The following is a 23,069-nucleotide window of genomic DNA, read 5'->3' as shown; positions in this document are numbered from 1 at the left end:
TGCTAATACAAAAATGTGACTTTACAGCCTTACAGTAGAGTTAAAATGAATCACCTTGAGGCATTTAATATGTGCTATTATAGCTAAGCTCTGTAGTATTCATTCTACAGCCCACAAAAAGACAAACAGCTGGGTTAGCTGCTCTGGGATTTGAAGATGAGAACCTGGGGGTTAAGAAGATCATTGCAGAGGATTTGTTAACCTCCTGAATTTAATTACCAGAAAAAGGAGTTTTCATCGCCATACTGAAATGCATTGGACTAAACTGATTTTTCAAAGCATACTTTCTCTCGGCACTTAGATTACAACACACACTCAGAGTTGCTTTACGATCAAGATGGATGTTTGCTTAGTCCGATAGTAGTTGGATAAGGACCATTAAATGGAGTATTTATTCTAAAAAAGAAAAAAAACTATTATTTACTTCCCATGTTTACTTATGTTGTGTTTGTTTCTAGACATTAATCCTGGGAAAAATTATTTTACGTTTCAGTACACTGTTATCCGTTACTTTAGTACTCAGAACAGCCTCCTCCAATCCCCTGGACTTCCAGTATATCCGTCCCGCGTCACTGCAAAAAGATTTTATTAGTTGAATGCACAGCGCCGGTGATGGGGATGAATTCAGATTCACCCCTCCATGATCACCATGGGAAACCAGAGCATTTTAGTGGCCCTTTGGCCTTGAGCAGAATTAGTCCAAGCAAGTAATGATAAAAATATATTTGGGAACGCTTTTATAAAAGTGCCTTGGGGATGAAGGAAAAAAATTGAAATATTTCTCAGGCTGATTACAGATATAGAACCAGAAAAAAAGTGATCGGTTGAAAATAACCTGTCCTCTAAAAGGGTTCATACTTTTAAATGTATAGCACTCATATAGGGATTAGTTCTTTCCTTTTGTAAAAATAAGTGATGGTACTCTTAGAACAATGCAGCTTGTTTAAAGCACAGCATATGCTCATCCAAAGTTTCATTTTCACTCAGTGGTCTTGAAACGTTTTATTTTATTTTTTTCAAAAATTTTGGGTCTTCAATTTTTTTTTTACATTTTATTTTTGTCTGAAGACCCCTCTCCCGCCCGTATATAAAATGTTTAGTTAGCTCCTGTAAATGAAAATGAGTGCATAGAATAGCAGCCGTTGTTGCCAAAGCCAAGCCAGGCTTACAGTTTAAAGACGAGGCCCAGCCTCATCCCAACATTTGCTGAAAGAAGTGTAGTTCTTTTATTTCCTGTGACTGTCTTTCCCATTTTTCATCCATAACAAACTTAAGTAGCGTCCTAGGACTTGCGGTGCAGATCTTTGCACCATGTGGCATCCCTCCACTGGACTGTTGTAGAAGCCGCACTGTAGACCAGAAGCACTCCTGACCACCTATCAATGTACCAGCAGTGTCGGCTTGGGCAAGCTGCAGCCACACTCATTGTTTTGGAGGGGTATGGACTTAGTATTTGCCTGTCTACTCCAGTGTGTCACTTGTAAAGGTAGATTGTGCCAAGTTATTTGTTAAAAAGCTACATTTCACAGACCCGCAAATCCTGGCAGTTTAGTAATGGAAGGATTACTCTTGTATGTTATTCGTGGTCATGTGCCAGAGCATGTGTGTTGTTTACACAGTTGATCGAAGTCCTACTGTAGACATATGTTCAATGACCACCGATGATAGTTTGTCCAAAGTTAAGATTTAAATTGCCATTAGGTGCTGGACTTGTCCAGGGAGCAAGACCTGCTCCCACTGGGGGGGGGGGGGGGGATCAGACTCAACTAGCATTTGTAATTTTGCATATATATGTGTGTGTATGTATGTGTATATATATATATATATATATATCTGTGTGCATCTATATATATGTGCTCGTACTATGTTCAAGTTTCCTACATACATCTCCATGCCCTACCCAATTTTTCACCCTATACCTCTCTCAATATAATCTGTACCTCCACTCTCGGACTCATCCCAAACCCCATTCTACTACTATGATCCACAAAATAACCCTTTCTAGACTCTTCCCTCCTCTACCTCGGTTCCAGAGTAGCGTGCTACCCGCCGAAAAAGCATTTTGACACCTCATCAGGGATTAAAGAATACAATGGTCCCATACAAGTTAATTTAGTACAATACCACAATTTTACAATCAAAATTGGGATTACGAGTGTATCAATGGAAGATTAAGAATTTTATTAACAATTAAGTTCAACGCAAAAATAATATACGAAAAGGTGAGTGAGCAGGGTGTGACAGGGTAATGGGAAATCAGGCGATTTCCTTACAACAGGGAAGTGACTTAAAAACTGACTTTTCAATTTGTGAAAATGTAGGTAAGCAAGAAGTCACAATCAGAATTACATCTCATACTCCACAATTCAATACAGATTACAGTATAGAGTTGAAGATGTGTATGTCGACGTTTCGTTCCCAGCTAGGTATTTGGATCTCATCAGGACTAAGTGATAAAACAAGTGCCTGTGAAGTTGCTAGAAAGGTAAGTCGAATGCAGCCTGGAGAAATACCTGATGAGTTGGAGGCAACGAGGGGGCAAGCAGCCGGAGAGGTAATGAAGCGGTGGTGGGGGGGGGGGGGGGGGCCTGATCTGACCAACTGTTTTCTTTAAAATATGTCCACCCTTGGTCCCTTCAGACTTTTAGGGTCTCCTTGTCCCTTTTTTTTTTTTTACCTTATGGGTAGCAAGCGCTATATAAAGGCAAACCTTTCCTCTTCAATCCTTCCACTATCCTATTTCAATCCAAATAACAAATTCACATGTCTAAAGCTTAAATTCATGTACTATCTCCCTATACTAATTCACCACTAATCCTTTTTGGGTTTTGGAGTAGCTGCTACTCGCCGGAAGAATGCTCCGACGTCTCGTCGGGGGTAGTAAACCCTATGTAAATGCTATTGCAATTGCAAAGGCATGCTCTCCTTCATTCAATTCCGGTGGAGCTCTTCTAGTGGAACTGCATGCCTCCAAGTCGGAGACCACAAACCAGAAGCATATTCACTAGAGCTGGTTGAACACTATATAGAATAAACAACTTTTCTGTCTTTTTGTCCCTAAAGCCACACTGGGATACTTGCTCAGTTTGGATCAGAGCTAGAGGTATAAACCCAGTTTCTTTGCACGTGGCGTTTTAAATTGCACTTTTTCAGCATTTTGGCATCAAATTAGTAGACTGCAGTGAACCAGACACCACGGTTGCACTGTTTATATTGAGACACCAGATAGCTAGCTAACTGTCCACCATCTCTGAGCACTCATTAATACCAACAGACCCCACGAAAAGAGTCCAGGAAGGACAAATAGATGGTGATTTAACCTTTCTGCCAGAGGGGGGCAGTGGAGCGCCCGGATTCCCCCTACAGACCCTTATTTTCTGACTCCTGCATTGGTTTGTGCAGCCCTCGTCCACTGTGCACAACAGCACTTTATCCCTGTTTCGTTGCCCGATGCCTAAAAACTAATACATTGTGCTGGCTTCATAACCGTTGCTTTTGTTGTTCCTCTACCCTGCCTAGGGTGCTCGCTTGCTTGCAGTTGCTCACTCGCGCTTGCGGACCAGAATAGCTGAAGCCTCTTCTTGAACAAAGAAGTTTCGAGTTACTTGCGGCGAAGTTTTAGACGATGACGGAACGGATCGTGTTCCTTTGAAAGCAGCCCCGTGTTTTGGAAGTGTTTCCCCTTCTTTCTCTCCTCAGGACGGTGAATCATGGTCGAGCCTTCAAAGTTTGTTGTTCTTTCAGGCCACTGTGACTTGCAGCGCAACTCTGCCTTCTGAGCTCTTGTTAATGATTCCACTGCCAGTGGTCGGCGGGTACTGTTTAATATTTGTGGGACAGTGCTCTCTGTTGAAGCGGATTAGAAACGTATGCATTTACTTTTGTTTTTCCTCATTCTGCCCTGAATTTTGCTCCTCCTTTCGAGGCTAGTCATTTTACACCACTCCACGTATCAAAAATTATGCCATACCCTATTTTTGAGTCTCAACTACTGATAGCTATAGCTGTCTGTCCGACACTTGATGGCACCAGTACACATAGGCATTCATACATTTCAGTGCTGAAGAGTAGGTGTCTGGTCAGCCCCTACCTCCATTGGCGGTTGGCATTTTTTTAGTAGCTGCTACTGGCTGGATTGCATGCCCTTAAACTATGTACTTTCTCGAAATGTTACATGGTTCTCTTTCAGTAGTTTCTATGATAACCTCTCAACTGTCTTGTCGCCTACCCCACGTCACTGTCTCTCTGCTACACCCTCCCAATGTCCCCCACTTCTCCAAACCAGAATGCGTACCCTGTCTCCCCACCCCTTCACCTGCTACCTTGCACCAGCATATTTGTAGTCTGGCTTTTCCAATGTTTGCTCAATTGCCTTACAAGATTGCGACATGCAAGGCTCACGTCTGGCAGCTTTGGGGGCAAAAACAATTGCAGAGCCAATAGCTTGCTGCCCAGCAGCAAAGTGTGACCCATTGGTTTTTACCAATGTTTGTTTTAAATTTTAGATTTAGCACAGAGTATGCAAAATAAATGAAGATCTATGCACAGTGAATTTAATATAGACCAGTTAGCTGTTTTTTCAACTCACTTGCTTTAATAAGTTCTCTGGGTGGTCAAGCTGTAAATGTTTAGTTCTTTCACAGTGTTTCATTGATCACTGCAGAAATGACAAATCTATGGGGTTGGAATTCCTAAAAAGATTAAATATGCAACCGTGTTGAAGCGGTTTGTAGGAGGCAGGGCGGCATTCACAGTACTAGACTTGTCCGTGGTGGCTACAGCTCTTCATTGGAAGGGTCCTAAATACTGGAAGAAACATACTGGTCTGGAAAACACCCTTACCCTTCTCGCATGTCCTCCACCGAGAGTTGTTAGGACAGCTTTCCCCAAATACTGGTCACCAAGTTCGAATTGTGGCACATGGCTGACATTTTGTGATCTTGGGTGGAAGAAACACTGTTGATATCCAGAATATTTTCCCGAAAATTAGATTTTAACTCGTGCTAGTTAATGCATGCTTTGAACCACCTGTTTTCCAAGAGCTTGATTCTCTCCCAATAGCAAATCCCACAGGTACTTACCCTCACGCTGTGCATTCAAGAATTCTGTTTCCTCACTGTTTTCTTTCAATTGGCTGCATAATAGACCATCTGGCTCCGAATTGGCTCCGAATTGGGTGGCTGCCTCATTTATTTGAAGTATATTTTATTAGGTTTGCCCATAGGTAAAAACATTACAAACATTCCTTCACTTTATCATGGCATGACATACATCAGATATTGCAAGCAAAACATAATTTACAATTGTTACACAGGTGTCCAGTACTTTGTAGCCTTCTAGTCTCCAGATTTTTACCCTAATTAGCGGTGCCGTCAATATGCTGTGACTTCATGTGTTGTATGCTATAGCAAATCTTCCTGCTCAGCTGCTTTCAGCAGTGTGTTGGTAAAGAGAATGGGCAGAGTGGAATTCCTGGAAGCTAAACATGAAACGGATGGGCTGGAGTGGAATGTAGGTTAAACCGTGCAGCAAAGTCCAGGATAGAGACTCCGCAAGGAATATAGTGTGGCTGGTTATAGGTGGAGGTGCCTTGTAGGACAACAACCCTCTAATCTGCCTCGCACCCACTCAGTCTGCCGCTGTGTCACACTTATTCATGTCCAGGTCTGGAAAGCAGTCAGTTTATTGTTGTGCACCCGGTACTTATCAGACTTTGTTTTACTAGTACATCATCTCTGGTTCCCTGTGGCACCCCTGATGGAGCACTGCCAGCACTGCACAGGCCCACGTGGACCTCGAGAGAATAGTCACAGAGCCAAACTTTTGCCAGCCACTTCTTAGCTTGCCTGATGAGACAAGAGTATGGAACTGTCGCCCAGACACATTTTCACCCATCTGTTAAAAACATCTGCACAAACTTCGCAGGGCCCTTCGATTATGACTGCATGGGCAGATCTTGTGGGAACAAAACCACAGCATCTGTGCCTCACAGTCTCCTCACTGCTTTGTTCCACCTCTTAATCTATCCAGGCTCTCCTCGCTCAGCAGTGACCTCTTGCCATCACAGAAGTATCAGATTGGTAAATAGCAACCTACTAGTCTTCATTGATCTAAGACCTGGGCAGATTCTGGACACACTGCATGGTGGGGGGAATATGGTCCCTTTAAGTGAGCCTATACTTTCAGGGCCTGTGTTAGGATTTCTGCTACTCTAGGCAGAGTTTCTGCTACTCTAGGCAGAGTTACATTTTGGTACTCTTGATATCTCTCGCGCACAGGGCAGAAGATATTACTTGCAGGGGCAGTCTGGTGCCCCCTGCTGGAATTGATGTATACAGGCATATTGAACCAGCTGTATCCTATAATTTTATGCAATTTAGATCCGTGAGCAACTGAATGGAATAAATTTCCAGAACAGTTACGTTGTAGTCAAGGAGTTGCTTATGAACGTGACGGAAACAATATGCACCAAGTCCTTGATAAGAGTTGGATTTTTCAGCAGCGCTATTATAAAGATATTTGCGCTTTCCTAAATGCAAGCATTGCTCATTAAACACAGAAGGTTTACTGCTGCAGATGCAGGCTAAGTTACAAGATAAATATATAGGAATTGCATTGATTTATCAAAATACTTTAAGTTTCGTGCAAAATATTGCATGCATACTTCTTCCTATTTTGACTCACCTGGTTATTTGAAAGCATTGAGCTGTCATCCCGTTTTTGGTGGGACAGATATTTTGGTTGCACCTTCATTTGTACTGGGAATGCGGAGCAGGTTGGCCACCATGTGTAATGAACTCCTTCCTCTATATGGTATTGAGCAGGACAGGATAGTATAGAGGGGTAGTATCGGTGTGCCAGAAGAGTTTTCTGGTGTATTCTTGGTCGATTCATGGTGAATGGAGGGTAAATGCGTTGTAACTCCAAAGTCAAGTTTAGAATTATGGCGTAGTGCTCTCCAGGAGTATCCAGAAGTGTCAAGCTTTGGGCTGTATTCCAAGACAGACACAAATGAAAGCCTAAGCAGACATCGCCTCTTGCTTCTAGGTGTCGTGTGCCTGTAATCTTTGAGCGGCCTGTACATTTCGTTGTCTGGTGGCCGGTCCAGAGCTATGATACTCATTGTGACATCGAGATCTTAAGACATCGGGAGCAGCTCACTCTCCCTGTTCTCTGATTGGCCTGACGGCAGCTTCGCTTCAACTCTCGGTGGCAACCATCAAGCCCGCAGGTCATGCCTATGGGCGGGGAACCCTGTAGAAACATGTGTGGAGGCAATTTTAGAAAAATAAACTGCCTGTGTTACTTCAAACACGGGCTTTTAGGTTTCGCACAGCGGAAGTGGGTGGGCCCATTTTTTTCAACGTTCCACATAGCAGTCACCAGCTACAATACTGTATTTTGGAACTCAAGCTGTAAAAAAGTTAGACCTTCAGAGTCTTATGGCAAAAAAGAGACTATGGCGGAGCATCAAAACCGCAGGACTTGATGAAAATGGTGCAGCTGGCATTTTTTTAAATCCTTTTATAGAAAACTGTGTCCTTAAAACGGACGATCATACGTTAAATAGTTTTAATAATACAGTTAAAGGGCTAATTATTTTGCTTTTCATTGTTTTGTGGTGTGCTTCGGATTATGTGTACCCAGCATAGGTTTTGGCGAACTGGATCCATGCTAGAATGTAGTTTAACCACTAACTTCATAAAGGAATAAACATAATTTGCATTTAGATATGTATTTTTTAAATGTATCCTATGTGGAAATATTGACAGTCTGGCATGGATACAGCCCTCCGTGACACGTTGGACACAGTTTCAAAATGAGATGAGTCATGGTGTGAAAATACTGATCGTTATTTTAACTGTTGTGATATGTTTAGAGATAAAAGTATTGTCTCAGTGGCTGCGTTGTAGTAGCTAATTTGCAATGCTATCGTGTTACCACAGTACATCTTGGAGAAATACCATTTCTAGAAACATTTATTCTTTGAAAACCATTCGAATGACTGTCAGTTGTTGCTGTTTTTTTGCTTTGAAATGGGCACTTATATATAAGCTAGTCAGCTGAAACCATGTTCTTTGAAAAATTACATTTTCAGTGAGATCACTCTTGAGATAAATTGTATTTGTATGTTTTCCTGAAATATTTTCCTAGAAGTATCTTAAACTAACCATGTCTAAACCACAATTTTTGGCCTAACATTTGATCATAGCCAAATACCTAAATGCTACATAACTCAAGACCCCCCCCCCCCTTTTTTTTTCCTTAGCCCTTCCTTACCAACATTGCTCCCAACCCGCTAATGTGACCCTAAACATGATGCCTGCATTCACTTAAGAACTAAATTAGCCCTCATTTAAATGTTAACCAGGATTGTTTCCTTACCCATAACTTTCATCAAGACACTTCCTCTGACCTCTACGCAGGCCCTTTTACCTTTATTCTAAACCTGCACCTTGCCAACGTCTAACATTGGCTCTATGCTTCACCTATTCCAGTTTTGTTGAAATGTATTTCACAGTTTAGTGTTTCTTTGGTTTTCGTTTTCAGATAAACGTGTTCTCTAAAACGAAATTAAAATGTTCCGAAGCTGCTGGCCCTTGAGTCTGCAAGTCTGGGGTGGAAAAAAAAGTTTGATTCTGAGAAATCCTTTTATCTCCATGTGCATCTTATTTTTAATGTATTGTATAAACAACTGTGCACAGTTTTCTGACAGTGTCCTAATCGCCTGTCTCTCCTGTCATATGCGGGTGTCTTGTCTGATATCAACACTGCCCCTGCAGTCCATCCTGTTCCATGTACAGCGACTTATGCATGAAGTGTGTCTGCTGCAATATAAATGATCTCTAAACAGCTCCTTGTCCCTAGGTCCTGTAACAGAAGAAATTAACATTGCAAAATAATATAGTGGAATGTCATATGTATATAACATTAACATTCAATTTGTATTGAACTGAAATGTGCATACGTAGTAAACAGTTAATATTTATTAGTACTAGACCTCAACATATTTAAATCCAGCTTTGCTTCATAAATGATTGGACAAGGAAATGCTGAAATCAACATGAAAACTGTTTAAAAGTTGACTTTTCCATGACTATGCCTTTTAGTGAAAAGCTTCACAACTCTACAGAGTTTCTAATTAATACAGTTTTGAAAGGTTTCCTTAAGAAACTTTACCAATAATTGAAATAATGGAGATTAATCGCACAAGAACGCAATGCTCCTATCGAAATGCTGACCTTTTTCCTTATTTTTCTTCATATTATATGGAAAGATGTGGTGCAGAAAAAAATTCTTGTTCCGATTGGCCCTTATATTTTACATAGTACATTGTTTAACTAACATGCAGTTTGTTTTATTAGAAGCTAAGGAATGTAGTCCTGTTCGTGGGAAAAAAGTTCTGAATTGAAAGACTGCGTGTATAGTCAAACCTACAAATATTATTCCACATTTCTTGGTAACTGTCTGTAGTTCTTTGTTTACTACATGGGAAAGGAAAAAGAGAGCCTGTTCTCAGAAGAATTCTGAAAGCCGATTGGATGATAGGAGGATAATATGCAATATGGACTGCAACATTTCTTTACAACTGTTTATTAGTGCGTGTTCCTAGAGTAGGGTAATTTTTTTTTCCAGGTGCTTTTCCCATAAGCTTTTTCCAGACACCCTTTTCCCTTCTTCCGTACGTGCTGAATGCAGGAAGCTGACTTGCCAATTTTTTAAAAAACTTATTGGTGATTTCAGTTTGCTACTTCTACTGCATGATTTTGACTTTATTTGCATGGGAAGTACTGCTGATATTGATTGTATTTGAGCTTTATGCTCCATCTCACTCTGTCTCTTGAACTTTTTATGGGTTCTGACTAACACCATTTTCCATCCCGTTCTTAGAATGGGAATAATTTCTTTTATGTAACGCTCTTGATGCTTTATTATATGAAAATCATTTTGATCTAATCATACTTTATCGATTCTGTTATTCGACTGAGATATTGAGCTAGTCGAATAAAGAAAATGATATTACTCAACCTTAAATGAAACCAAACTAATTCAATTTCAAATTATCAAATAACTTAGAGTTAAGATTGTGATTATAACTTAAGTGATGACTATCTCCTGATTCTAATAAACGACGGCCAAGATCTGTCGTACATGTTCTTTCGGGTGGAGGAAGAGAAAAGATAAACCTCAATAGAGTAATAGAAGGGAGCGAGGGTCTAGCCCTGTGTGTGTGATAAACGATATTAATTAAAATGATTCTTGCTCGAGCAGGCCCAATTATTTATTTTATTTGACCAAGTTTTATATAACGCAAACTACACCCGAAGGTATCGGAGCCCTTTACAGTGATATAACAACAGCAATAACATGAGATACATTTGGAGTAAATAAAAATATATAGTGACACTATATAAAAATAGAATACAAGATATGGTAGGATATGTGGACAAATAGTTCGGAGGTAGTTAAGGTACATAATTGGGGAGAAGTGGACGCACAGAGCTGGCACAGCAGCAATTACATGAGTTACACATGGAGTAATTAAAAATACATAGTATATATGAGAAGAATACAATATACAGTAGGATATTGGTTATTTGTTACATTTTACAAAGAAGGTTACTCGCTAACAAAATAACTGGAATTTTCTCGCTAAGTATAAATTTGTGGCCATTCACTATCGACCCAATTTTTACCAGAACATTTGCTGACAGCTTATTAACTGTTTATTAGAAATGTCTACAACTTGGATTTATTTTCCCAAGAGGGGTAGGTTTGGGGACTACTGTCAGTCTGACTGTGGAATGGGTAGCACCTTTATAGATTAAAAAGTATACTTGATGGCCATTTACTACTTCTTCCACAAAAGTGTCATTCTGGTCTACCTCTAGGACTGCGCTAAGCATGCAGTCCTTCTCCCGTCTCTGGCCCTGTCATTGTGTCTGATTCAGTTCAGTAGAAACTCCAAGTGTAGGTTCAAATTTTGGAAACTCAATATGCAATTAAGGAGTTGATTAACGGAAACACTTAGCTAATAGCGTAACAATATATACCAGTGTTGCAAGGTATCGACAAATCTTTGGAAATCATACATGGTAATAATGGAATACTTCATTTTTTGACAGTAAAAATAAATATTCCATCTAAGTTTGTTTAGACTCCGTATGCTCCCTACACCATCAAGGGAATTTTTTATATTACATTCACTTTATTGAAAGTAATTACTTTCCCTTATCTCACGTACCTAAAATGTTTAGGAATCCTATATATTTGCATAGGTGTGTGTGGGCAAAGACCCTTGGTTGTGGAGCACAACCTGTTAATTGTCCTGCAGTACAACTTCAGTCACTGGAATAATCTGTGACAGCCCATCTGAACCCATACCCCTTATTCATTCCCTCCGCATTCTGCAACCATCACGAGGGCCCACACAAAAGGGACAGCAGGGTGACCAGATGTTCCTGATGAGCTTAGACTGGCTTGGTTTTTCCAAGGAGTTTTCAGACACTTTGCTGATAGAAAAACATGTCCTGGTTTTTAGGTAGTGCGAGATATTGTGTACTGCACGGGTCTTAAAGCCCGCCGATTGCTTACTATTAGTTGGCTTACTGGTAACTCTTTTTTGCTGCCTCCTAATTAGCTAGTGCATGCCGACCTAATTTTTTCTTCTTTTTTGTGAAGCATGGGCCAAGTACCAATTGCTTCACTTGGATTGCTGTTCTTCCACTGGTCGCGCTGTGAGTGAGGTTTTATTTTTCGGTCTTTTTCCCCTGTTGTCCTTGTTGCTTTTTCTTCCCCTCCCACCCCTGTTGTCTCTGCAGCTTCTTTTCTCCCACCCCCTTTGCAAGTGTTGTTTCTTTCCTCCAATCCCTGTTGTCTGTGTTGGTCCTTCCCCTCCTCCTCAGTAGTCCTTGTCGCTTCTTCCTCTTCCCTGTTATCTGTGCTGCTTCTTCCCCTCATGTCCCCTGCAGTCCATGTTGCTTCTTCCCTTCCTACCTCGACCTGTGTTGCTCCGATCTCCCACACCCCTCTTGTTTGTGTTGCTTCCTCCCCTACACACTGCTTTTTCTGTGTTGCTTCTTATCTCCCACCCCTACCCTCCGGTAGTCTGTGCTGCCCCCCCTACATTAGAGAAAGACCACCATGATTCAGGCAGCACTCACAGCGCTTTGTTTTTTTTTTTATCTGTTCCCTCTCACGCTCCAGCTGTCCTTGTTACTCATTCTCTGCCAACCTTCCTCCCATTTTCCGTGTTTCCCACCCCAACCCACCCTGGGGGAAAAAATACTGTTACACAAACTGCACTGACCACGTCATATCCCTCTTTTCAAATTTTTAGCCATGCTGCTCAGTTACTGCACTGCTCTCAACATAGCTAGAAAACATTAAGGCCAATGGCTTTTGCAGGCGTTACTTATCACTTTGCCAATGTTTAAGAGTGGGTCGTTTGGGAGCACACGCTAATCACAGTGTGGTGCAGGCTCCACCTTGCCACTAGCCCTCGCTTGACCGAAGGGACAGGAATTCAGTTGTTTAAAGAGTGGCCTGTTATGCTGCCTCGCCTCACTCCCTCAGTGCAGCAGGATTCAGTGGGTGGGGAGGGCGGTGAAATCAGCAGCCCATCACCCAAGCTTTGGGTCACTGGGAGAGACAAGGGCACATTAACAATGTGGCAAAGATATATAATAGAATGTTACCTCTAACCCTTGTATTAAAGCGTGCATGGATATTTTTGCTAATCTCATTCTCTGGACGTTGAAAAGTCTGCATTCTTAATTATGGCGAGAATTTGTTTTATTTAAAAGGAAGGCAAATTTTGATGCGAAGAGTAGATAACGTCATTGTTGGAGGAACAATGCAACACAAAATGCAGACTAGTTTGTATGCCCCAAACCATAACAACACAAGTAATCCTTTAGATTTAATCAGGAGTTTCTCAGAATTCTCGATTCTAGTCCGGAAATCTTCTATGAACATTCCTGACAAAATTAATAGTTTCAGATGGATGCTTGTTTACCTAAGCTATGTAGATGCACGATCATCACTGCGTTTTAAGAAATGTGCTACCATTCTTGCAAAGCATCCTTTCACGACTGATTTTTTTTCCTGGACAAGTTGCGTTGCTTTAATTTCCGGCAGTCCGCCATTTTAGATTCACATTTTGACAGTAAATATGTAAACTATCCCCACATATAGAAGTAGCCCCTCATACCTGCATTTCGTTTTGCCTCTTGTAAACAGCCATAAGTTCCATCTCGGGTTTGGACCCCAAGAGTAGCGCTCTTCAGCCCTCATGCTTTAGAAATATTAAATATGCAGACCAATCAATCAGGATTTATAAAGCGTGGCTAATCACCCGATAGCGTATCCAGGCACTTGCAAGCCCTGGAGGCTTATTCGAAGAGGGCCATTCGGATTGCCTTCTTGAAGATGTTCATTGGTATGTGAACAGGATGATTCATAATACCTTGAGTGAATTTATCGGGCAAACGGTGCTTAGTTTGAGCCGGCGGATGTAGGTAGGGCCCACTGTCCTTAGTTTTAGGGACCAGCACTTATTTTTCCTCATCAGACTTTCACCCATTATAACACCGATAGAAGGAGGAAGAGAAAGATGGAAAACAGAGATAAAGAAAAAAAGCAGAGATGATCAGGAACCATGAAAGAGTAAGAGAGAGCGGGATAATGCCAGGTGGTGCATAAAAGGGGCGTAGGGTGAAATCAAGACCGTGCAACCTTGGTGTTCGGCACCCTCGATCTTTGATAGAGCTGTCTCCATGTTTATAAACAAATCTTTGGACACTAGCTCTTAATATATTATGAATTAAGCATGGAGTAAAAATAGTGTGGTGTTCTACGCTGCCCATTCCGTTTGAAAGCCCACAAGCGGCCACCAAGAATTGTGCATTTTTCTTTGATCATGTATTAGTCCCGAATTGACGGTGAGAATAGACTCTCGAGGGCGTTTCTGAAGTCTGCGGATTGCTTGCCGAGTCCCACTGGCTGTGCTTCTGCTTTGATAAAGTCCGTCCACCTGAAGTGAATTGGTGGAAATTGGGAAGTCTGTGCGAGTGTGTGAAATATAAAGAGAAGTTCGAAAACATAAAGATAAATATTAATATGCTTATGTTGTTAGAGGCTCAACGAGGGTTCCTTTGAAATAGATACTGGAAATATCAGACGTTTGGTGATGTGATGTTTTTCCCTTGATAATTGTTTTGGTCGAAATCAGGGTGGCAGCCTTGCTTTGTAAGCATTTGGAGGGGGGGGGGCGGGGTGTATTCTGAGTGGTGTATTTGTCTGCTGTTGACATTGCTTTGACTAGAGTTACCTGTGACTTACACATTTTATTCCCTTACTTGTGACATTTTTTGGTATGACTTAGCACATCTCTCTGCAGACCTTTTGTTACCAGTTCTCTATACATAATGTTGGCTTTGGCTGTCTCACCACATGCTATTGGCCGTGTGGTGCATCATTTCTTTCCCCATGGAGTTCTTGCATTCCACTGTAAAGCAGGAAGGACATCTACATATCTCAAAATTTTGCCAAAGCGTGTCGCATTAAACTCTTTATTTAAGAGATACTTTTTATACCAAAAAGCAATTGTTTTTTTTGTTTTTTTTGCACTGCAACAGGGTTTTTAGTGCTGTAGTCAGAACTCTGAATGCAAGTCAGACCTATTGGCTTTACTGTGCTCATTCTTTTATTTCAAAGCATGATTTACTTTTTATGAAAAATTCCCCAAATATGCTTTAGTGATCAGAAGAAACCGGTCAATGGAAGTGACACTGGTGCTACACTAAGGACGCCTAAGGCAGCTCCCTTGTGGCTTCACCACAAAAGACCAATGTAATGTGTATCATAGCAACAGGCTACTTTTAAGCTGTTTATTGCAAAGAGTTAAAGGGGGAGTTCCAAAATATTTTTGGGGGCTTGGGCTCCACATATCCTTGCAGTGGAGCTGATAGCAAGTGCTGTTCATTCGATGACTTTAAAATAACATTGCATTGTAACATGTTGATGCTTGTGTTGCACTTTTTAAAATGGAGGCTGCAGTTAATTCAGGTCATCCGTTTTCCATGCTGTGCATCTTGAGCTGGGACCTTAGTGATTGGAGCAAGTAGGCTGCTGGTCACAAACGTTCATGCACAGCTAAATCTGGTAAAATCTGCTTTTTATATTTTTTGGTGTGTCTGTTTAGAGAATTTGATCTAAAACTTGGCCTGATAAAGGGCTCAGTTAGCCAAACTGTTATTGCAACTCATTTCTGCTGCTGCACAAAATACCTAATCCAGCTGTATTGGTTAGGCCTAGGTTTGTGAACCAATTGAAAACAGCATTTTTGGGCTGTTGAAAGCATTAAAAATACATTTGTCTTACACGACATCCAAAAGAAGTTGAAGCCTTAATCTTAAATTTTGCTTAATGTCTATGCTGCAATTAGTGGTCAGTGGTGGCACAACAGACGCTACTGTCTTATGCCTCCCTCCGTGCACAGCGAGGTTTGTCAAACGGGGACTCCCTCGCAGTGTACAAAATTACGTAAATGGTCTTGTTTGGAAATTACTTTGTATGGGTCTTTACTTCGCAGAGACCTTGAATCTAAGAAGGTTTCATTGAGACCAGCTCATTGCAAATTTCTATCAGTAAAATCTACTTCCTTTTGTTTTTCTTGCAATCTTGTGCACCATGCAAAGCAAAATAAATGTGTTTGTTTCCCTGCGTAGGATGAAGAGGAAGAAATCAAACTGGAAATCAATATGTTGAAGAAATATTCTCATCATCGAAACATTGCTACTTACTATGGCGCATTCATCAAGAAAAGTCCCCCAGGACACGATGACCAGCTCTGGGTAAGTAGGTTCTAGCAACAACGCCTGTGCCTTTTGCATCCATATTGCCTCCTTACTTTTAATTTAATAAGAGAAGGCGTACGGTAGCTAATGTCTAAAGAAGTGCTGTTTAAATTTTCCATTGAACAGATATTATCTAAATGCATGCTCTCTTTACCCATTTGTGTACAGCTTTGGAATTCCAAGTACGCATCCTATATTGTTACTTAGCCAACTTATATTGACAAGCATTTAGAATGCAATAGGTCTCTCATTTGTTAGAGCTGTTGGCATTGAAAATAACAGTTTTTTTTTATTTGCAGTGGAGTTTTTATATTTGCATAGCACTATTGCCAATGGTATAAAAAAGCAGAAGTAAAAAGCATTGTCATTTTCAGTGCTAACTTTAACAAATGCGAGACCTATTGCATTGGAAATGCAATCAGTCTCGTGTTTGTTGGAGTTGGATTTAATGGCATTTAAATTGCCAATGTTTTTTACCCAGCAATGTTACATGGTGCAGTACCGTAAGTGGCCAAAAGAAGTCCAGAGGGACCTCTTTTCACATATGGTACTGCGGCCTACAGAAGATATGGTAAATCCATCCTACTCATAATGCATTGCATGCAAGACAGTACCTTGAGTACTTTCAGATAGCTATGTCCATATATACACAATTAGTAGTTTTTGAATGAGACATAAGAATTATTATAATAATTCCGGATTATGTTGTACTCTGTGTGGAGCTGATGAAGGGAAATTTATAGAAAGTCTCATATAAATGTGAGGTGTACTAGTGAGTAAAGTAACCACTGCAAGCATTTGCTTAGGACCAAGCCTGTGTCCTGCCTGAAGCGCTTTAAGAAAATAGTGCTCTGAGGCTGTAATTAAAACTTGGGGAGTAACAACACAGAGGGTGTCCTCATAGGAGGTTACAAGAAAAAACGAGGCGGTACTAAGGAGGGACTACTAAGCCTATTGACCAATGAAAAGCCACCATTTATAAAGGACAGAGACAGGAGCCAATTAAAAAGATGGGCGGAAAGTGGGCGGAGCTTTATGCCCATATCCTGAATACAGCATGTCTCGAAGAGACCGCACAAGCGCTGCCTAGGGGTGACCTAAAATCAACATGTTTGTCCCACTTAGGTAGTTGTGATGTTTTCATATCTTCCTTTACTAGCTAGTTAAACACACTTATCGCTGAACACCAAAAGGACTCTACATACTATTTGCTTCTCTTCCACCAAGGAGTCTTCGAGAACCTCACTCATGAGTTAACAAAAGTAGTTGCAAGCGTAGAGGTGTCCTTTCTGCCATTAGTTTTTTTTTTTTCCCACAGACGAGAACTTAAAACCATGTCTCTCGTGATTATCAGACTGTCTGTGCTCTTGGAACCGAATTTATTTGATGCAATACAGATATAGCAGTGTTTTGTTGAAAATGTGAATACGCTCGCTTGATATAGAAATATGTATTTTTAATGTGTGGTTGCATTTACCGCTTCTTAAGGGCCATGTTGTACTTGCTTCTGCACATAACCGCCTGTAACTTATGCACAACAACGTGTACTAAATTCTACTCGATCTCATTCCTTTCCAAGTTGTGTGGCTGGTCTCATCCAGGTGCATCTCATTCTATATTTGGATCTGTTACTCAGAAACGTTATTGCTAAAACAAGGGAAGTGACTGGCTGTGGTGATGCTTCAGCCATCATTGGTGTGTCTATGATGCAGCTGAATGACAGTTCAGTCTGTGCGTGGCACAAACAAATCCAACACTCCTGCATTATCAATTACTGTTTTTCATCTTTCGGCTGAACATTGACCCATACACTTCGATTTGGCTGGTTTCCACTTCCAGCATGGCCAGGTGAAACCATAAAAAGGGCTCTTAGGGTAGGTGCAGCTGGCTTAGATGCTGACATCCATGCAGAGTTGTCTTCCCAAGTAACTCGTTTCTTGTGCTCATGGCACAGAAGAATGAAGAGCCTGTAACTACCAGACGGCACGAGATATCAAATGAACTGTTACAGGGCCATTAGGACAGCTCTAGAGAACTCTGTGCTTTGTATTGAGCCTAAAATGTATAGCATATCATTTTGTCTAAGGACTTTTTATTCCTGTAGGGGGGGGTCTGGTGCTACATCTGTTGCTTCGAAACATCTTCATAACTGTTTTGTACTCTGAGCTAGAACTCTTGCATCTTGAATTGTTTGTTGCGGTCCTCTCCTTGATGCATGCAGTTTGCTAAAAAGCAATCAACTGTGGTACTCTGTAAAAGTATGAAATTAAGTGGTGGAAAACTGCACATGGTACATAGACCTGGTTTTGAATGTCTGATATCTCCTTCTCTCGGCTGCGCATGGCCTTTTGGGATGGAACAAGCCTTCTGTATTGGCAGGTGGAATCTGAAAAGCACTCACCCTGTGCTTTGTAATATTTGGCACCACAATTTGATTTAACCCCTTCAGTGCCCATGACGAGCTGGACTCGTCATGGGCCGCGGTGGCGCTGTGCCCATGACGAGTCCAGCTCGTCATAGACCCCGCCCACTAATGCAACGGCCGGCACTGGGCGGGGAAAGGGGCGGGCACTGAAGGGGTTAATGATGTCCTCCTCGGAGTGTCATAATATCAGTTGAAAGAGTGCTCATTTTATTTTGACTATTTCAGTTATTGTTAGATCACACGGAAGGCTCTGCTATTTATTGCTCGCTGTAGTTACCAAGTGTCTGTTGCCCCTTTAACTTCTAAGCCCTGTTGACCTCTTCCCTATAATTTTTTTAACATATAATTTTTCACAGACTATACCATATCTGATCAGGTGGTGTTCAATACTCGGTCAGGGCTGTGTTGTTTCTGATACCTTGGGCTACTGTAGAGATCTTCCAGCCTATCCTGTTTCCAGTGCTTTGCAACCCACTGTTAGTGATGTCGCGCTGAACATTCTCTTGATTCTGTGGCGCTGTTCGGCTGGACTATGCTGTTTTGGTAATGTTTGCCTATTCCAGTTGGATAACCAGGTTACCCTATTTGAGCCACTTATTTCTTCAAGACTAGTAAAGCCAAATACTGAAGATTCACTGTAGTACTTGGTGGGTCTTAGAATCGAGGATAAAACATCACTGTAAACCGAATTCAAGCCCCATGTGCAACCAGTAGTAGATTTTCAAAGAATGACTTGACAAAAGGAAATTAAAAAGAACATTTAAATGTATGATTCATATCGGACACCAGAAATGTCTAGCGCCTTCTGGGACAGAGATATGGCCTTGAATATTTTATAGTGTTTATAGTGTGTACAGATTTACCTCTTGATTTTCTGAAGTAGACTGTAAACCTTATGTTGTTTTCTTGCATGGCTCTCTGGTGAACACTCTGGGAACTTCACTGTTGATGCGAGTCAGCGGGCGAGAAGTGCAAGATGAAAGAAGCCCAGTTTAGCAACCTTCCGATGATGTGTTTGGCCCTTAGTTCAATTGTGTTTGGCCATGAGTTCAACACTTGGTATCTCAGTGAGCTTCAAGCTGCTGGGTTTTCAGTTTAAAAATAGAAAAAATTGCACTACCAAAGCAAGGATTGCTCTCACGCAAAGTCAGTAGTGGACCTTGGGGATCCCAGCTCTATAAATATAATCAGGATTGTATTTCCACCTTATGATTGTGATCGCACCTTTTGATTTTCTTTCTTTATTATTTTTCCTTCCTTGAAAATGTAACTCTAGTTGGATTTTTAACTCATCAAATGTTAAGTACTTTGCTGTGTTGTATCTGGTTTTTTAACACCTAGCGCTTCCCGCAGTAAAAGTTGATTTCACTCTTCCTGGAGAGTTTAGTACCCAATGGAGTGCAGCACCATTGGTTGTCCTAGAGCACCATTGATCAACAGTACCTACCCAGGATATGGCCCGGTAACTGCTCTCTTTCCCAGGACCCTAAGAGAAGTCACACTAGCAGCAACTCTTCTTCTCGCAGGGCAGACTGGCTTTCTGTCTCCCACAGATCACAACCACAAGAAGTTCAAGAATCCATTCTTGCTCCTAGACTAATGAAGAGCAACCACCGGCAAATGTTCTGCTTCTGGCTTGGGTACTGCCAAGGACTGTGCAGGACCTTCTTTTTTTTTTTTTTTTGGTCTAATTTTTCTTGTGGCATATATTGTTTTTATCAAGATATTACGATACTGTTGTACGGACCGGTCTGTTCCAGATGACCTGTGCCGTAAGACATCCACATATTAATGGAAGAATTAAAGTTCCATAATAACGATAATCAATAACATGTAGCAAAATAAGAAGAAAAAAACAAAACCAATGATCAGGAAGTGCAATCAACGTCGCTTGTCTCCAGTGTTGCTGCGTTCCCCTCCCACTGTTTCTCCTTGTGTTCTTCCCTTCGCACCTTAGCTTTCACTTATGATCTACAGAGTCTGGGTCACGGAAGGTAGAGTTGAGCAGTCACAAAGTTATAATTCTAGAAATTTGATTTTACCAGCTAACTCCCTTTCACCCAATCTTTCGTTTGTAGCATTAATTATGTTTCACTTGCTCGGAGCTCAGTTGCTCTGTTCCTGGAAAAAGGGATGTAAATATTGTTCTTTATCTGTTCACAAATGTGGCACCTGTGTTTCTGTTGCCAGTGGTAATTCGTCATTCTTAGTCCTCTAGCCAGTGCTGCTAGCAGCTTCTCTGGTCCTAGTGGTAATTCGTCATTCTTAGTCCTCTAGCCAGTGCTGCAGCTGCTTCTCTGGTACCAGTGGTAATTCCTTGTTCTTAGTCCTGTAGGCAGTGCTACAGCTGTGCCTGTTCATAGATCCACTACACTCAAAACCAAAACACATAGATAAAAGATGTTGTCATTTGCAACGCAAATTGCTCCAACTTGAAAAATGCAAGACCTATTGCATTGCATATGCTTCTTGCTATTTTGTCTGGGGAAAGATATGTGTGATGCAAATAATTAAATTGTGTAAACCTAGGTCGTGCATTTCGTGTACTTGTTCTAACAGATACCAAGCATCTCCGCCATGTGGTATCCTGTAGCTCTACAGATACTTTCTCCTCCCACCAACCCTTAAATTCTGAGAACCAAATACCTGCACCATCACCCCGCAGGGCTCCGTAATTGTGTGAAATAGCCTGTCCTAGCCATGTTAATGTTATAATCAATTCAAATGGACCTGTACAGGGCACCTGTCTAAATTCCATAATTTCCATCCCACCCCTCCGAAAGCGTAGTATAGGAGAAACTGATCCCGGTCTAGTGTGCCTCCCTTGGTCAGGTCCACAAAGGTGCAAAGTCTGCCCTCCACAATTATGTCTCTCCAAATTCTGTATCCAGCTGTGGACCAAGCCTACGTGATTAACCTCTGTCAGTTATTTGCACTGTAGGGGCGTCCAGAGAGGGAGGCTAGGTGCATAAGGTGTCGCCCCTTTACTGCGGTGTATAGATTATTTCTAACACCATGTTGCCATCTTCAATAAAGCTCTGGGGTGAGCACGCTATGCGAGGGAGTCTAGGAACCATTCCAATAATGGAATGTCTCTGAAATCAAAAGCCAACAGGTGCCTCTCTGGATTGTAGGTGTCTAGCAGCCATTGAAGTGGCCACTGAAGTTGAGCCACAGCGTAATAAAGCTCATACTTGGGGCACCCGACCCCCATTCTCCAGTGTAGCAGATAAAGCACCCAGTTTAACTCTGCCTCTTATTAGCCCACATCAGTGATGCCAACAGTCGTCCTAGGTCTAGGAAAAACGGTTTCTTTAATATCAATGGGAGTGCCGTAAAAAAAATAAAGGAGTCGCTGAAGGACTAACAGTTTGGCAATATACACTCTCCCCATGGGTGCTAGGGGTAACGGTGTCCAAAAGGGCTGCGACTGTCCAATCGACATCAAACTTCCCATAAGTTCCCCTCCACAAGATTGTGTTTCGAATGACCTATTCGTACCCCAAGCATCTGAATGTTTCATACTTCCACGGTAGGGGGCTATCCCCAGTGGAGTGGCTTAAAGGCTCGGCATCTATAAAAAGAAAAATAAGCATGATTTCACCTAGGTTATCTGCAGCCCAGAAATGTGGCTGAAAGCACCTAAAGCTGACATGACCTCTGGTAGTATTGTGGAGTCTGCTTGTAAATAAATCAGGGTATCCTCAGCATACATGGAAACTATGTTAGGATGGTCTCCCACGAAATAGCCCCATATGTGCGTCTGCTCCCGTAGCAAGCAAACCAAGGGCTCCCTGTCCAGGCCGAACAGCAAAGGAGACAAAAGGTAACCCTGCCTAGTGACACTTCCAATAGCAAAACTATCCGAAATGATCCTTCCTGTACTGTATGCAGGAGCTTCTTGATGCCATACTGTGTAAAACGTTCTTGACACAAAGTGCTTCGATTTGTCCTGAATTGCAGGCCCTTGCAGGAATCCCGGGCCAACCAAGAGACTGTCCACTCCCAATCAGGGATTAGTGCATCTTCCTCCTTTGTCCATGGTTAGCACAAGCTTCCTCAGCAGATAGTACAAGGTCAGGCTAGTTTGGGCTGGACAAGGTGTTAGTGTGATTCCTCCAAGACTGCGCCCATGGCAAGCAATGTTGTTAAGCAACCACCACCAACACAGGAAGAGGTGAATTTCACCTAATCAGAGGAAATCTGCTCTAGCAAAGGTAAGTACCGACAACCATGCTTCCCAAAAAAACACACATTAAGACTGGTGTTAGGAAGGGTGTCCTGAGCTCAGAAAAGAAGGTGGTCGTGTCCTCTGACAAAACGCAGGCTGCAAGGAAATAGCCGTTTGTGCAGCCTTGCACACGCTGTTATAAATGCTTGCCGTCGATTCATCTTCGCGGTAAAACACTCACGCAATGCACCCACCCCCATGCTTGTCCAGTGCGTGCGGATAGCTGTTGGTTCCAGACCCGCCACCGTGTGACACACTTTTTCGGCTCCTTTCACATGATCATCCGATGAGGAGCCGGTATCACAGGGTGGCAGGAAAAATGAGCTGAAAACTACTGTAAACAATGGATTTTCAGAGGCAATAAGCAATCGTTGCCCATAAAAGGTGTGCAAACACCCCAGCACATCGGTGAAAGCCTCAATGACCCTTCTTTTTTTTTGGGGGGGGGGGGGGGGGAGTCCGGGGAGAGTCTGTAGGGATCTTGGTAAGGGGCAGAGTACCTCTTAGCTGCCGCCCCTCCTCCCACCGTCACACGGTGAAAATATTCTGTAAA

The 23,069-nt window shown here is 41.9% G+C and overlaps 1 protein-coding gene across 12 annotated transcripts in view; it reads left to right on the top strand.

Annotated features, from left to right (window-relative positions):
* Positions 1–23,069, top strand: part of MAP4K4 (mitogen-activated protein kinase kinase kinase kinase 4) — a 528,397-nt gene that overhangs the window by 288,340 nt on the left and 216,988 nt on the right. For all 12 annotated transcript variants that reach the window (XM_085622755.1, XM_085622753.1, XM_085622748.1 and 9 more), the window contains exon 4: positions 15,732–15,857. In XM_085622755.1, the coding sequence (XP_085478881.1) occupies positions 15,732–15,857 (126 nt within the window). The remainder of the gene's footprint in view (positions 1–15,731; positions 15,858–23,069) is intronic.

This window comes from Triturus cristatus, chromosome 8 (assembly GCF_964204655.1).
Source record: "Triturus cristatus chromosome 8, aTriCri1.1, whole genome shotgun sequence".
NCBI lineage: Eukaryota > Metazoa > Chordata > Amphibia > Caudata > Salamandridae > Triturus > Triturus cristatus.
Note: the sequence above shows the minus strand (reverse complement) of the source record. Positions and strands in the feature narration are given on the sequence as shown.